The sequence below is a fragment of the Pseudopipra pipra genome, chromosome W, assembly GCF_036250125.1.
Source record: "Pseudopipra pipra isolate bDixPip1 chromosome W, bDixPip1.hap1, whole genome shotgun sequence".
NCBI classification, from domain to species: Eukaryota; Metazoa; Chordata; class Aves; order Passeriformes; family Pipridae; genus Pseudopipra; species Pseudopipra pipra.
In genome coordinates this window covers 12,591,703-12,605,503 of record NC_087580.1, presented here as the reverse complement: position 1 = coordinate 12,605,503, position 13,801 = coordinate 12,591,703, and the positions used below count along the sequence as shown (strand labels likewise).

Sequence of the window (13,801 nt, the reverse complement as noted above, 5' to 3'; positions counted from 1 at the left end):
TTCCAGGCAACATCAGAGTGTTCCACACGCGTCAGCGAGGTCCGCTCTGCCTCTGACTGCAACGTGGGGGATAGCTGAGCACCCACCAGACAGTCGTCCTCCAACATGGAGAGGGAGATGAGCGAAGGGAACTGGAGCATCGCCAATGAGCTCCGCCTTGAAGGGAAACTCTGTGATGTGATCATAAGAGTTGATGGGGTGGAATTCAAGGCGCACAAGCTCATCCTCTGTTGTTACAGTACCTACTTCAGGTCCTCCAACATGGAGAGGGAGATGAGCGACACGTCTACAGAAATTCCAAGAGGGCCGGGCTGGGCGGGTGCAGGGGAAGGGAAGGGAGGGAAAGCGAAGGGAAGGGGCGTCCCGGGCAGGGAAGGGGCGTCCCGGACCCCCCTTCTCTGCCTTCCCGCGCTGGGCCCTTCTGCCGCCACAGCCCCAGCACCATGGCCATGGCCCCGGGCAGCCACTGCCTCGTCCTCCTCCTCCTCCTCCTCCTGGGCATCCTGGGGGCCCCGGCGCTGGGAAGACGTGGTGATAGACAGATACTATATCCCCAAAATCTGCCTGCGGGAGGCGCAGATGGGGGATTTCATTCGCTAGCACTACAATGGGACCTTTAAAGATGGCAAAAAGTTTGACTCCAGGTATCGCCCGCGGCTCTGTGCCGGCTGCATGCGGGGGGCAGCTGCGGCGGGACCCTGCATGTCTCCTCCAGCCCCCACCCGCATCCCGGGGCGGGCGGGCAGCTGCGGGGACCCCGCATGCATCCCCCAGCCCCAGGACAGGGGCAGCCAGGCCAGGGCAGGCAGCTGCCCGCTCCAGACAGTGCCCAGATCCCCCCCAAGAAGGGTTTTTGGTGGTTGCTGGGGTGAGCACATGGACCCGGGGAGCCCTGTACACGTGTCAGCCTGGGGGGGCCTCAAGCAAAACCTCAACCCAGGCTGCAGCCCCTTCCCCCAGCCCCTGCCCAGCTGCCCTGCTGTGTCCCCCATCTCCCCCTGCCCCTCGGGGAGCCTGGCATGCCCTCAGCTCTACAGTGCCGTGTGGGAGCCTGTCCCGGGCACAGGCAGGATTTGGCCCTAAGTGGGACGTTCTGCACTCAGGAACATGTATCTGCTTGTGCTGCACAGGCAGGAAAACACTTAAAGCACTTTGAGACGTGGCAGTCGAGAAACCTGCCATTACCCCAGAGGCTTTGCTCCACTTGGCCCTGCATCCCTCCTGCTCTGCCCACACTGGCTGGGACCCGAGCCTGGGGCAGCCCCTGGTTTGCAGCACCGTGAGCAGGGGGAGAACCGGGGACACAGAAACAAGGGGATTAAGGACTTCGATTTACCTGAGATGTCTCCACTTACTTCTTAGAGTTTTTCGAGATCTAAAAATAAAAACAAATCTGCAGTTTAAAAATGAGGCTGGGACGTTGTCTTTCCTCCTTGCTGCACAAAGCTCCAATGTGCCATATGCAAAATGGTTTGGAAGCAGCAGGAAGGCTGGGAGCTGCTGACCTCCAGCCCAGCTCTGTGGGTGAGACCTGGGGAGGCAGCTGATGGGTTCTGGAGGTGCAGGGTCAAGCTGGAGCCCTGAGCAGTGCTGCAGGGGGCAGCTGCCCCCCAACAGCGCAGGATTGAGCCCATCAGGATGCGTGTTTTTGAGCTGTGGATTCTGCCTGCAGCACAGAGGCTCATGGGCTGTGGTGGGCTACCTGCACCTCGGGGAGGGGGCAGCCCTGTGTCCCCACTCTGCCCCCCCCCAGCAGCTTTGCGAGCTTCATCCTTTTTTGCACCTCTGACGGGCCTGTCCCTTCGCCCCAGCCATGACCGAGGGGCCACAGTGGCCGGCGTGGTGGGCGTGGGGCGGCTGATCACCGGCATGGACGGGGTCTGCAGGGCATGTGCGTGAACGAGCGGCGTCACCTGGGCCCCACCTGGGCTACGGCAGCATCGGCGTGGGTAAGGGGCCACGGCACGGAGGGATGGAGGGGGCAACCCCCCTGGGGCTGCTGTCAGCAGGGACAGGGCTCCAGTGCCCACCTGGCAGCTCCACGGCCAGGGCAAGTGGTGCTGAAGCAGGGCTTCCCTGCAGCTTGGCCAACGAGCTCCGCTTTGAAGGGAAACTCTGTGATGCGGTCATAAGAGTTGATGGAGTGGAATTCAAAGCTCACAAGCTCATCCTCTCAAGAGGGGAATTAGGGAGACCAAGAGGGTCTTGGGGACACCAGGGGGGTTTCAGGATTCACCTGCTCGTGGTGCAGCCCCTCCTCTCCTCCCCCAGGCCCCATTAACCACCCCCAAATGTCCCCTAACCCCCATTTTCCCTTTAATCCCCTCCCCACACATATCCCTTTGACCCCCCAATGCCCCCAAGACCTCTTTTAACTTCCCTAAATGCACCCAAAGCCTCCCTAAACCCCCTTAAATCCCCATCCCACCCCTGTAGATCCCCCCAAGTCTCCCGCAGCCCCCCCCTCAAATCCCTTCCAACCCCCCCAAGAGGGATCGCCCGGCACCCTGGGACAGGAACACAGTGGGCTGTACTGGGGGCACTGGGCTGTACTGGGAGGGCACTGGGGGGGGCTCAGGTGTCCCATGACAACATGGCCCAGCTCCAGGAGAGATCTGGGGAGCAGTGAGGAGCTACTGGTCTGTCCTGGTCTGTCCTGGTTTGTACCCCCAATCCCCAAAGCCCCTCCCCAGCTCCCCCAGGACCCTCCCGCACCCCAAAGCTCCCCAGGACCCCCAGGCCCCTGACTTGGTCCTGCTGCCCCTTGAGCATCTGCAGCTGCTGCAGAACCAGGCATTCCATCAGCAAATGTGCAGCTGACACCAAGCTGGGGGTGTGTTGATGTGCTGGAAGGCAGGAGGGCTCTGCAGAGGGACCTGGCCAAGCTGGATCCATGGGCTGATTGCAAGGGGATGAGGGTCAAGCAGGCCAAGGGCCGGGTCCTGCCCTTTGGCCACAAGAAGCCCCGTCAGCCCCCCGGGCTGGGGCCAGAGTGGCTGGAGAGCAGGCAGGCAGAAAGGGAGCTGGGAGTGGGGATGGACAGGAAGCTGAAGAGGAGGCAGAGTGTGGCCAGGTGGCCAAGAGGGCCAATGGATGGTGGCCTGTGTGAGGAAGAGTGTGGCAGCAGGAGCAGGGAAGGGATTGTTGGGCTGGAGTGAGCGCTGGTGAGGCCACCCCTGGAGTGCTGTGTCCAGCTCTGGGCCCCTGAGTTGAGGAAGGCCCTGGAGGGGCTGGAGCAGGAGCAGAGAAGAGCAGCGAGGCTGGGGAAGGGAGTGGAGCACAAGTGGTGTGAGGAGAGGCTGAGGGAGCTGGGGGTGTTGAGGCTGGAGAAGAGGAGGCTCAGGGGAGACCTCCTGACTCTCTGCAAGTCCCTGCCAGGAGGGTGTAGCCAGGTGGGGTTGGGGCTGTTCTGCCAGGAAGCAACAGTAGGACAAGAAGGCTGGGTCTGGAGCTGTGCCAGGGGAGGTTTAGGTTGGATATTAAGAAGGAATTTTTTCCCAAGAGAGTAATCAGGCCTTGGAATGGGCTGGGCAGGGAGGGGGTGGAGTCCCTGTCCCTGGAGGTGTTGAAGGTGAGAGTGGATGTGGCATCAGTGCCATGGTCTGGGAAGCACGGCGGGGTTGGATCCAGGGTTGGACTCAATGATCTCGGAGATCTTTTCCAACCTGGCTGATTCTGTGATTCTCTGATTGCCATTCCTATGGCAGCACATGCTTGAGGCTCCATCCCCAGTGTGATGGAGATGTCTGTCCATATCTATCTCCAAGGTTAGTCTGTAAATGTGTGGTGTTAGAAAAGCAGGACAAGTTCTGGGATGGTTCTAGAAGGAGAAGGAAGCCCAGAGGCCAGTGCAAGCAGGCAGCCCTCAGCTTGCACATCATGTCCCCTCCCTGCAGGTTCCTGTCCTTGAGAGGAGGCCCAGAGATGACACTGAGAATAAGTGCAAGGCAGAGGTGCTGCTGAGGAACGAGAACCCCGTGGTGGGGAAGAGACAAAGCTGTGAGTGCCCATCCCCGGGCAGGTGCTGTGTCCATCCCCTCTGTGCCAGGTGAGCTGGGGCTTTGCTGCAGAGCTGCGGGCGCTGATTTGAGCGGCTCCAAGTGCTGAGATGGTGGGCACCCAGGAACACCAACTGTGCCTGGCCACGGAGCCTGCAAGGAGGAGCAGAGACAGCCCTGGCAGTGTGGGGGGCCAGGTTGTCCCTGTGCCTTCCCCTGCAGGCCCTGGCTGTCCCTGCTGGGCCCCTGTCCATCCCCATCAGGTCCCTGCCCGTGCCCCCCGGGCTGAGCTCCCCCCAGGAAGTGCCGTGGAGCTGAAGCTGCTGCCATCCCCCCCCTGCAGCCGCTGCCCCAGCCAAGGGAGCAGCAAAGGCAGGGCCAGGAGCAGAGGCAGCAGCAGGGGAGCCCTGGGGGGGCCGGGAAGCTCTTGTGTGGGGCAGGAAAGAGGCGCTGGGCACGAGGCCGGGGCTGTGCTGAGCAGGCCCAGCCCTCACATCCCCCCAGCCAACGCCGGCTGCCCGGGGGGCGCGGGAGGGACCCCCAGCCCGTGTGCCCCACACTGAGCTGGCAGAGAGAGAGCCAAGGGACAGGGCCACGGGCAGGGCCACGGGGGAGGGACAGGCAGGGCCATTGCAGGGCCACGGTGAGGGCACAGCCTGTGGCAGCAGAGCTGCCCAGGGCCGGGGGCAGCCGGGGCTGTTGGGACCAGCCAGTGCTGGGGCCGAGCAGAGCACGAGGCCTCTTGCAGAGCCCTGGAGCAGCCTCCCACTTGCCAGCCCTGCCCTGGTGGGGTGACACTGTCCCCTCCCTCCAGGACACTCCCCCTGAAATCTTTGGGGGGACCTTTTGTGTCTATTCCTGGTTCCTGATTCCTGCTGGGGACCTGAGGGAGCCTCTGCAATCCCATCCATGGGGCACCATCTCCTCTCCAGAGCTTGACTCAGTGCAGACTTTGCCGGGGAATCTGTGCTGGCAACCCGAGTATGTCCTGACCCCCCATGCTCCCCCCAGAATATTTGGGATGAGTTCCCCCTTCCCAGGCACGCACAGGATGGGGGGGCAGTTGTTTTCCTGCTGTTCCTGTTCCTGCTCAGCCCTGGGTGGCTCCTGGGGGTGGGCGGGAGGTGTTTTCTGAGGGTGCCGGGCTGGGTTGGGGGCAGAGCCCCAGCGGTGGGTGGGGGATGCGGGTCCCCCCCATGGTGGGGGTTGGTGTTGCTGGGTCAGGCCCCGCTGGCTCCATTGTCAGCCCGGTGCCGGCGGGGGGGACACAGCGGGTTTGGGGCCCCTCCAGGAGTGCTGGGGGTGGTTGTGGAGCCCGGAAGCTGCCGAGTGTGGAGGGTGGAGCGGGGCGATGCCGGAGCTGGGGGACCCCTGGCAGCCTGGAGGGGGGAGCACGGAGAGGGAGGAGCCCCGAGACCCCCGGGAACCTGAAACGGGGGGCGTGGAGAAGGGGAAGCCTGGACAGTGGGGACCCCTGGGATCCCCGGGACAATGAAGTGGAAAACCTGGAGAGAGGGAATATCCGGGAATGTGGCACCCTGAAGGCGAGAGTCAGAGGAGAAGGGACCCTTGAGACCCAACACTCCCAAGTATCCCTAAGTGGGACCCCAAGCATCCCAGACAGGGGAGACTCTCTGAACCCCAGAGGGGAGAGACAAGAGAGGGGGAATTTCTGGGAGAGATTTTTTGGGCTAATCTTCATATTTTGGAGTATATTTTAGCTGAATCCCAGCTTTTTGCAGTTTTTGGGGGTGATGGTTTTCTTGCTATTTCTGAGGGGTTTTTTTCCTGAATCACTGTGTTTTGGGTTTTTCTGGGCTGAATCTTGGTGTTTTGGAGGTTTTTATGGTCACAGGATGCCCGGTGAGTTCTAGAGATGGACTTGGGCAGGAGGAACCCCCAAGCCAACGCGCTCAGCCCTTGTTCCCCCCCCATCAGGATTTGTCCTTCCCAAAGCTTGGGCGGATGGAGGAGGAGGCTGCGAGGAAGAGGAAGATGCCTTGGGCCCCCCAGGCAGGTGAGGAGGCAGTCAGTGTCCCTTTGGGCGGGTGTTGTGCTGGCTCTGTCAGCCGAGCATGGCCCCGGCTGCAGGACAACCCCGCTGGCGCCGCCGTCCTGCCGGGGCCGGAGTTGGGGGGATGTCCTTGGCCTTCCCTGTGGGCCGGAGGCAAATCCCCTCCCTGTCCTTGTTGCTTCCTGCCCCAGGCCCCGAGCTGAGGACGGAGAGCCCGGAGGACAAATCCCCCCGGCAGAGCCTGGTGGGAGAGGCCGTTTTGAAGGGCTCCCCGGCGCAGGGAGGCAGCGGGAAGGAAAAGGGCCGGAGATCCCCCCGCAGGAGGGGCTCCAAAGCCAGCCCAGGGTGCTCTGAGGAGGAAAGAGCCAGCCTGTACCAGGAAGGCAGCCGGAGCTTGAGCCGGAGCTCTGGGCTGGTGGAGCCTGAGCAGCCTCCCAGCAGGGAGAAGCGCTTCAGGTGCTTGGAGTGTGGGAAGAGCTTCAGTCACAGCTCCAACTTGATCTGACACCAGCACATCCACACTGGAGAATGGCCCTTCAGGTGTGGGGAATGTGGGAAGAGGTTTCAGACCAGCTCAGGGCAGAGAGGCCCTTCCACTGCATCGACTGCAGGAAGGGCTTCAACCAGAACTCTGCCCTCAAATGAACCCCGTGATGGGGAGGCAACCCCTGGAGTCCAGTGACTGTCAGTCCATCCCTTTCGACCAGAAAGGGACAGTCCCTTTTCACACAGGCAGGTTCTTCCAGCAGAACCTTTCTGTGTGTGTGTGTAGATTCCTGCCTTGGCTGGGGACCCCCCAAGGTCACTCCTGGAGGTTGAGAGCAGAGATCTCCACACCAGCATTGGTCTGGGGGAGTTCCATACAACTCTTTTTAAGAATTCTTGCTTTTGTGCCAGCTGTAGTAGAATTGCTTCAACAACTGCTTTCGTGTAGAGCCCTGTCCTATCTTATCCTGTACTCCTAGTAGTTTTAGTGTCTCTATTTTGCAGTAAATAATTCTGATGAAGATCTTCTGTCTGATCATTTGCATCTCTAAATAATTTATTTTTATCAATAGATCTGTTTTGCCATCATTAAAATCACGGGGATCAAAGTGATTCAGTCACACTTCTGTAATTCCTCTAAAGTGGTGGCATAATCCAGGGCTGATTGGATCCAGCAGCCCCCAGCACCCCAAAGGAAGTGTGGAGCTCAGGGGGCCAACCCCCTTGTGCTCAAAGACCCCCATGGGACCATCAGACTCGCCAGACCAGCCTCCCTTTTCCACCCTTCTCCCTGTTCCTCCCACTTTCCCACTGTCCCCTCAATCCCCAATTTCTACCGTGAACAGTTTTGGGTCCCAACCCCCGCTGTTTGCCCCCTCTCCTGTGGGTGCTGAAGGAGAAAATGAGGCTGCACACACAGAGTTCCATTGTGGGCCTTGTCCGCCCGTCTTTCCCCGTCCCCCTTTCATTGGGGTTCCTTTGGAAACAGCGCCTGGGGTTGTGGCCGGCAGGAGTTCCGGAGCACACGCAGACAGTCAGTATGATCAGGCAATGTTCAATTTATTATTCAATGAGTTAACTTTTATACAGTTTAGTTTTTTCTGGGTACGTACTTACAACAATGTGATTGGGTACCTCAGTCTGTGCACGCGTACCACGCCGTCGGTCCGCTGGTTCTGGTGCTCTGTCCACGCGGCCTGACATCATAGGGCCACCCAAAGTCCCTCCTATTGATCCGCCCTTAGGGACTTTCTGATATCTTGCAGGTGTTCCTTTATCTCCAGTTTTCCCAAACTTTCCACCATAAACCCAGGATTTTCTCATACCTACGACTATAAACATATAGCTAACAAGAATAAACATTGCATAGTTTCACAGAGTTTGTGAGTATAAACACAGAGCTTTCACACAGTTTGCAACCTCCAAAGTCGTGTCAAGCAAGGCCTAGTGCTTCTTAAAAACCATCATACATTCCCATTGCGATGGTCAGTTACCACGGCAACCGTCATACATTCCCACTGCTACGGTTGGTTACCATGGCAACCATCATACAGTCCCATTGTTTCTACAGTCAGTTACCATGGCAACCATCATACATTCCCATTGCTATGTTCAGTTACCATGGCAACCATCATACATTCCCATTGCTACGGTCAGTTACCATGGCAACCAGTGTAAATTCTTATTGCTACAGTCGGTTACCATAGCAACTGTCATATATTCATGTTGTTATGGTCAGTTACTATGGTAACTGTCATACATTCTTATTGCTACTGTCGGTTACCATGGCAACCATCATACATCCACGTTGGGAAATGAACTGCTCTGAAAGAGTGGGAAGAAACCAGGAACAAAGGCTGAGTTCAAGTGCTCCAGAGTAAACAACTCCTTCCTCACAAAAAGGTCTGAGCTCCCCTTAACTCATCTCTAGCCATCCATGGAAATAAAACAGCCTGACCTTGAACCCAAGGGAAACAAAGACAAATTCCACGGCTTTAGCTGGAGCAAGGTTGGGGGGGGATTTGTGTCACTCCCCTCTGACATCACATGCTCCCCGTGACATCACATCCTTCCTGTGACATCACACTTCCCCTATGACATTACATCTCCCCTATGACGTCACGTCCACCATAGGACATCACATCTCTCCTGTGATACCATATAATCCCTGTGATGTCACATCCCCCCGTGTGACATCATAGCTCTCCTGTGACATCACATCCTTCCCTTGACATCGCACCTCCCCTATGACATCACATCTCTCCTATGATATCATATCATCCCCGTGACATCACATCCTCACTATGACATCACAGCTTCCCATGACATCACACATTCCCTGTGACATCACATCCTCTCCGTGAATTCACATCCTCCCTGTGACATCACAGCTCTCCTATGATGTCATGTCCTGCCCTGTAACATCACATCCTCCCCTATGACATCTCAACCATCATGTGACATCACATCCTTCCTGTGACATCACATCTCCCCTATGACATCCCAGCTCCCCATGACATCACATCCTTCCTGTGACATCACATCTCTTCTGCGATATCATATCATTCCTGTGACATCCCGTGCTCGCCTGTGACATCACATCCTCCTTATGACATCACATCTCCCCATGACGTCACAGCTCCCATGTGACATCACATCTTTTCTGTGACATCACACCTCTCCTGTGACATCACAGCTCCCCTATGACATCACATCTCCCTTATGATGTCACACCCTCCCCTTGACATCACAGCTCCCTTATGACATCACATCTCCCCTATGACGTCACATCCATCATATGACATCACACCTCTCCTGTGATCTCATATCATCCCTGTGACGTCAGGTCCTCCCCATGACATCACAACTGCCCTATGACATCACACCTCCACCGTGACATCACATCTCCCCTATGACATCACAACCATCATATGACATCACACCTTTTCTGTGATATCACATCATCCCTGTGATGTCACATCCTCCCCTGAGACATCACAACTCCCCCATGACATCACATCCTTCCCGTGACATCACACCTCTCCTGTGACATCACACCTGCCCTGTGACATCACATTTCCCCTATGCTGTCGCATCCATCATATGACATCACAACTCTCCTGTGATATCATATCATCCCTGTGACATCATGTCCTCCCCTGTGACATCATATAATCCCTGTGACATCACATCTCCCCTATGACATCGCACCCATAATGTGACATCATATCCTTCCTGTGACATCACATCTTCCATATGACATCACATCCTCCCCGTGACATCCAAGATCCCCTAGGACATCACATTGTCCCTGTGACATCACATTCTCCTCTGTGACATCACACCTGCCCTGTGACATCACATCCTTTCTGTGACATAACATCTCCCCTATGATGTCACATCCGCTATTTGACGTTACAGCTCCTCTATGATGTCACATCCTTCCTGTGACATCACATCTCCCCTATAACGTCATGTCCATCAGATGACATCACACCTCTCCTGTGATCTTATATCATCCCTGTGACATCACGTCCTCCCCTTGACATCACAGCTTCCCTATGACATCACATCCTTCCGGTGACATCATGTCCTTCCTGTGATATCATATCGTCCCTGTGACATCACGTGCTCCCCTATGACATCACATACTTCTTGTGACATCACAGCTCCCTTGTGACATCACATCTTGACTGTGAGATCACATCTTTCCTGTGACATCACATCTCCCCATGACGTCATATCCATCATATGACGTCCCGTTATTCCTGTGATATCGCATCATCTCTGTGATGTCACATCCTCCCCTGTGACATCACATCCTCCCCGTGATGTCACATCCTCCCCTGTGACATCACATCCTCCTTGTGACATCACATCTCCCCTATGACATCACACATCACCATGACATCACAGCTCCCCTGTGACATCACATCCTTCCTGTGACATCACACCTCTCCTGTGATCTCATATCATCCCTGTGACATCACGTCCTCCTTGTGACATCACAGTTTCCCTATGACATCACATCCTTCCTGTGACATCACATCTCTCCTGTGATATCATATCATCCCTGTGACATCCCGTGCTCGCCTGTGAAATCACATCCTCCCTGGGACACCACACCTCCTCTGTGACATCACATCCTTGTTATGACATCACATGTCCCTTGTGATGTCACATCCTTGTTGTGACATTAAGGCTCCTCGTTGATGTCACATCCTTCCTATGACATCACATCTCCCCTGTGACATCACAACCAGTGACATCCAGATCCATCCCAAGGGTGGGAGTGTGTGTCAGACAGGCAGAACCACAAATGCCTGCACAGCCCAGAGCAGTCAGTGTGGGGCTGTGCTTGCTGCTACAGAGACCCCCAGGGAACAAACCCAGGCAGGAGTTTGGGGGGGTGTCCCTAAGGAGGGCACTTGCCTTGTTATTGCTCATTATTTGTAATATCCTATAGATCTATCATACAACACCTAAGGATGGATTCTATAGAATATGTGCCAGAGATATTTGGGTTGGGTCTGGCTGAGCTGCAGGTCAGTTCCCCACAGCAGCCCTCCCAGGGCTGGGCTTGGCATTGGCAGCTGGAAGGGGGTTGAGAACACCCCAGTGTTTTGGCCACTGCTGAGCACAGCACCAACACTGGGACATTCCTTCCTTAGCTGAGGGCAAGAGCCTGGCAGGGGACCCAAGTAGGCCAGTTGAGCCCAACTGACCCAAGGGACATTGCAGCCCACGGGAGGTCAGCTCAGCTCTAAAAGCTGAGGCAGGGAGCAGGAGGGGGGCATTCATTGTCTGATGGCTGCCTGCTGAGGAACCGTCCCGCGTCCCCAAGCCCTGCTCCTCGGGAGTGGCCCACCATGGCTGCTCATGGGAAGCAGAGAACAAACCCTGCTGTCTTTCCCTTTAAATAAACTGCCTTATCTCAACCCACCAGTTGTTTTTTTTATCACCTTACTCTTTCCCCTGTCCTGCTGGGAAGGGGAGTGATAGAGTGGCTGGGTGGGAACTGGAGTCCAGCCAAGGTCAACCCATCACACACCTGAACACTCCCAGAGACTCCACCACCTCCCTGGGCTACTTGTTCCAGTGCCTGAACACTCTCTCAGTGGAAAAAGGTTTCTTTAATATCTAATATGAACCTTGCCCAATGCAATTTAAGGCCATTCCCTCACAACCTTTCACTATAGCCTTGGCAGAAAACACCAACCCTGACCCCACTAAAACCTCCTTTCAGGTCATTGTAGAGAGCAATGAGGTCCCCCCTGAGCCTCCCCTTCTCCAGACTCAACCAGCCCAGTTCCCTCAGCAGACATGTTTTCCAGAGCCTTCCCCAGCTCCGTTCCCTTCTCTGGATACGCTCCAGTCCCTCAAGGGCCTTTTTGCACTGGGGGGCCAGAACTGGACACAGCACTCCAGGTGGGGCCTCCGCAGTGCCCAGCACAGAGGGGCAATCAGTTCTCTGCTCCTGCTGGCCACACTCTTCTCCACAAAGGCCACGATGCCCTTGGCCTTCTTGCCCCCCTGGGCACACTCTGGCTCATATCCAGCCACTGCCAAGCAGCACCTCCAAGTCCCTTCCTGCTCTCCAGCCCCTCTGCCCCCAGCCTGGAGCCTTCCAGGGGGTTGTTGTTACCCAAGTGCAGGCCCTGACACTTGGCCTTATTGATCCATTTTGTCCTTCAGGACTGACTCGCAAGGGCCTCCATCAATCATTCTCCCAAACAGGCCAAATCTGCTCACCAGCAGTCCAAGGTGTCAGTTCTGCTGCCCTCTCCTTCCCCCACAATGGAAAACTCCCTCATTTTGTGTCCCTGTGCCCCAGACGGCTCCGACCACCACCTCACCCACCAGTCCCACAATCAAGGAATGCTTTGGTTTGGGAGAGGCCTTCAGGAGCATCTCAGCACCCTCAGAGTCAAGAATTCCTTCCCACTATCTCCTCCAACCCTTCCCTCTCTCCGTGTGAAGCCACTGCCCCTTGTCCTGTCACTCCAGGCCCTTGTCCAAAGTCTCTCTCCATCTTTCTTGTTGGCTCCCTTCAGGCACTGCAAGGTCACAATTAGGTCACCCCTGAGCCTTCTCTTCTCCAACCTGAACAATCCCAGTTCTCTCAGCCTTTCCTCACAGCACAGCTGCTCCATCCCTCTGATCCTCTTGCTGCTCCCCTCTGCACTCGCTCCAGCAGGTCCATGTCCTTGCTGTGCTGGAGCCCAGAGCTGGAGGCAGCTCTGCAGGTGGGGCAGCATTACAGCCACACATGTTCCAGCAAGGACATCCTGGAACCTCATGGAACCAAGGACCACTGAGACACTGCAGGGCCTTCTGGAGCCAAAGGAGCCCTGGGACACTGGGGAACCTCATGGAATCAAGGCAGGACTGTCACCCTGGGAAAACTCCTGGAATTCAGGGCCCATTGTGACACTCAGGTCCCCATGGAACAAAAGGAACCCTGGGATGCTGCAGAAACTCATGGAACCAAGGGACCATTGTGACATTGAGGGGGCTCATGGAATCAGGAGGCCATTGGGACAATCCAGGGCCTCATGAAATCAAAGGAATTCTGGGACACTGTCGAACCTGCTGGAACCAAGGGTTTCTGGTGACATGTGTGTCCTCCTGGAAACAAGGGAGCCCTGAGATATTTCTGAACCTGCCAGAATCCAGGGGCCACTGTGACCCTGCAGAACCTCCTGGATTCCAGTGGTCCTTGTGAAACTGCAGGCTCTCCTGGAACCCAAGGATTCCTGGAACACTGCAGAGCTGACGGAACCAAGGGGCCACTGTCCCACTGCAGCTGCTTCTGAAGCACAAGGGACCCTGGGACAATGGGAAATCTCCTGGAATCCAAAGGGCATTTTGGGACTGCAGGGCCTCGTGGAACTAAAGGAACCTTTGGAGACCGTGGAAGCTCATGGGATCAAAGGGCCATTGTGACACTGTGGGGGCTCCTGGAAGCAAAGGAACCCCGAGAATTTTTGTGGGAACAAGTTAAGGCAGCAGCAGCTGCATTCAGTTAATCAGGATCCAAAAGGAGTGTTTTGGCCTTGGCTGGTGTTTTCCATCAAGAGAGTGCTGTTTGCCAAAACCAGTGGAAAACCACTTGGAACACTGTGCACGGCAGCCTGTGTTTTCCTCTGGTGGCTGAACACAGCCAGCATGAGGCGAGGGGAATGTGTGGGATCAGGGCACTGCTTTGGATTATCTGTTGTCTTAAGATATGTACACGGAGATTGTTTTGATATGTGTTTAAATCTTCCTTGAAAATACAACTGATAGAAAACAATGTAAAAGA

The 13,801-nt window shown here is 56.2% G+C and overlaps 1 protein-coding gene and 1 long non-coding RNA gene across 3 annotated transcripts in view; one reads left to right on the top strand and one right to left on the bottom strand.

Moving 5' to 3' along the window:
• Positions 1-13,801, bottom strand: part of LOC135406163 (uncharacterized) — a 396,593-nt gene that overhangs the window by 162,945 nt on the left and 219,847 nt on the right. The gene's annotated exons all lie outside the window — the stretch shown is intronic.
• Positions 5,940-6,765, top strand: LOC135406109 (zinc finger protein 92 homolog). The gene is made up of 2 exons (XM_064640657.1): positions 5,940-6,015; positions 6,204-6,765. The coding sequence occupies exons 1-2, from the start codon at positions 5,964-5,966 to the stop codon at positions 6,515-6,517; spliced, it is 366 nt and encodes a 121-aa protein (XP_064496727.1). The 5' UTR covers positions 5,940-5,963; the 3' UTR covers positions 6,518-6,765.

Excerpts from the sequence above, each read along its gene's own strand:
- LOC135406109 (XM_064640657.1), top strand. The coding sequence starts at position 5,964 with ATGGAGGAGGAGGCTGCGAGGAAGAGGAAGATGCCTTGGGCCCCCCAG. Across the intron at positions 6,016-6,203 it reads GCCTTGGGCCCCCCAGGCAG|GCCCCGAGCTGAGGACGGAG; the intron begins GTGAGGAGGCAG and ends TTCCTGCCCCAG.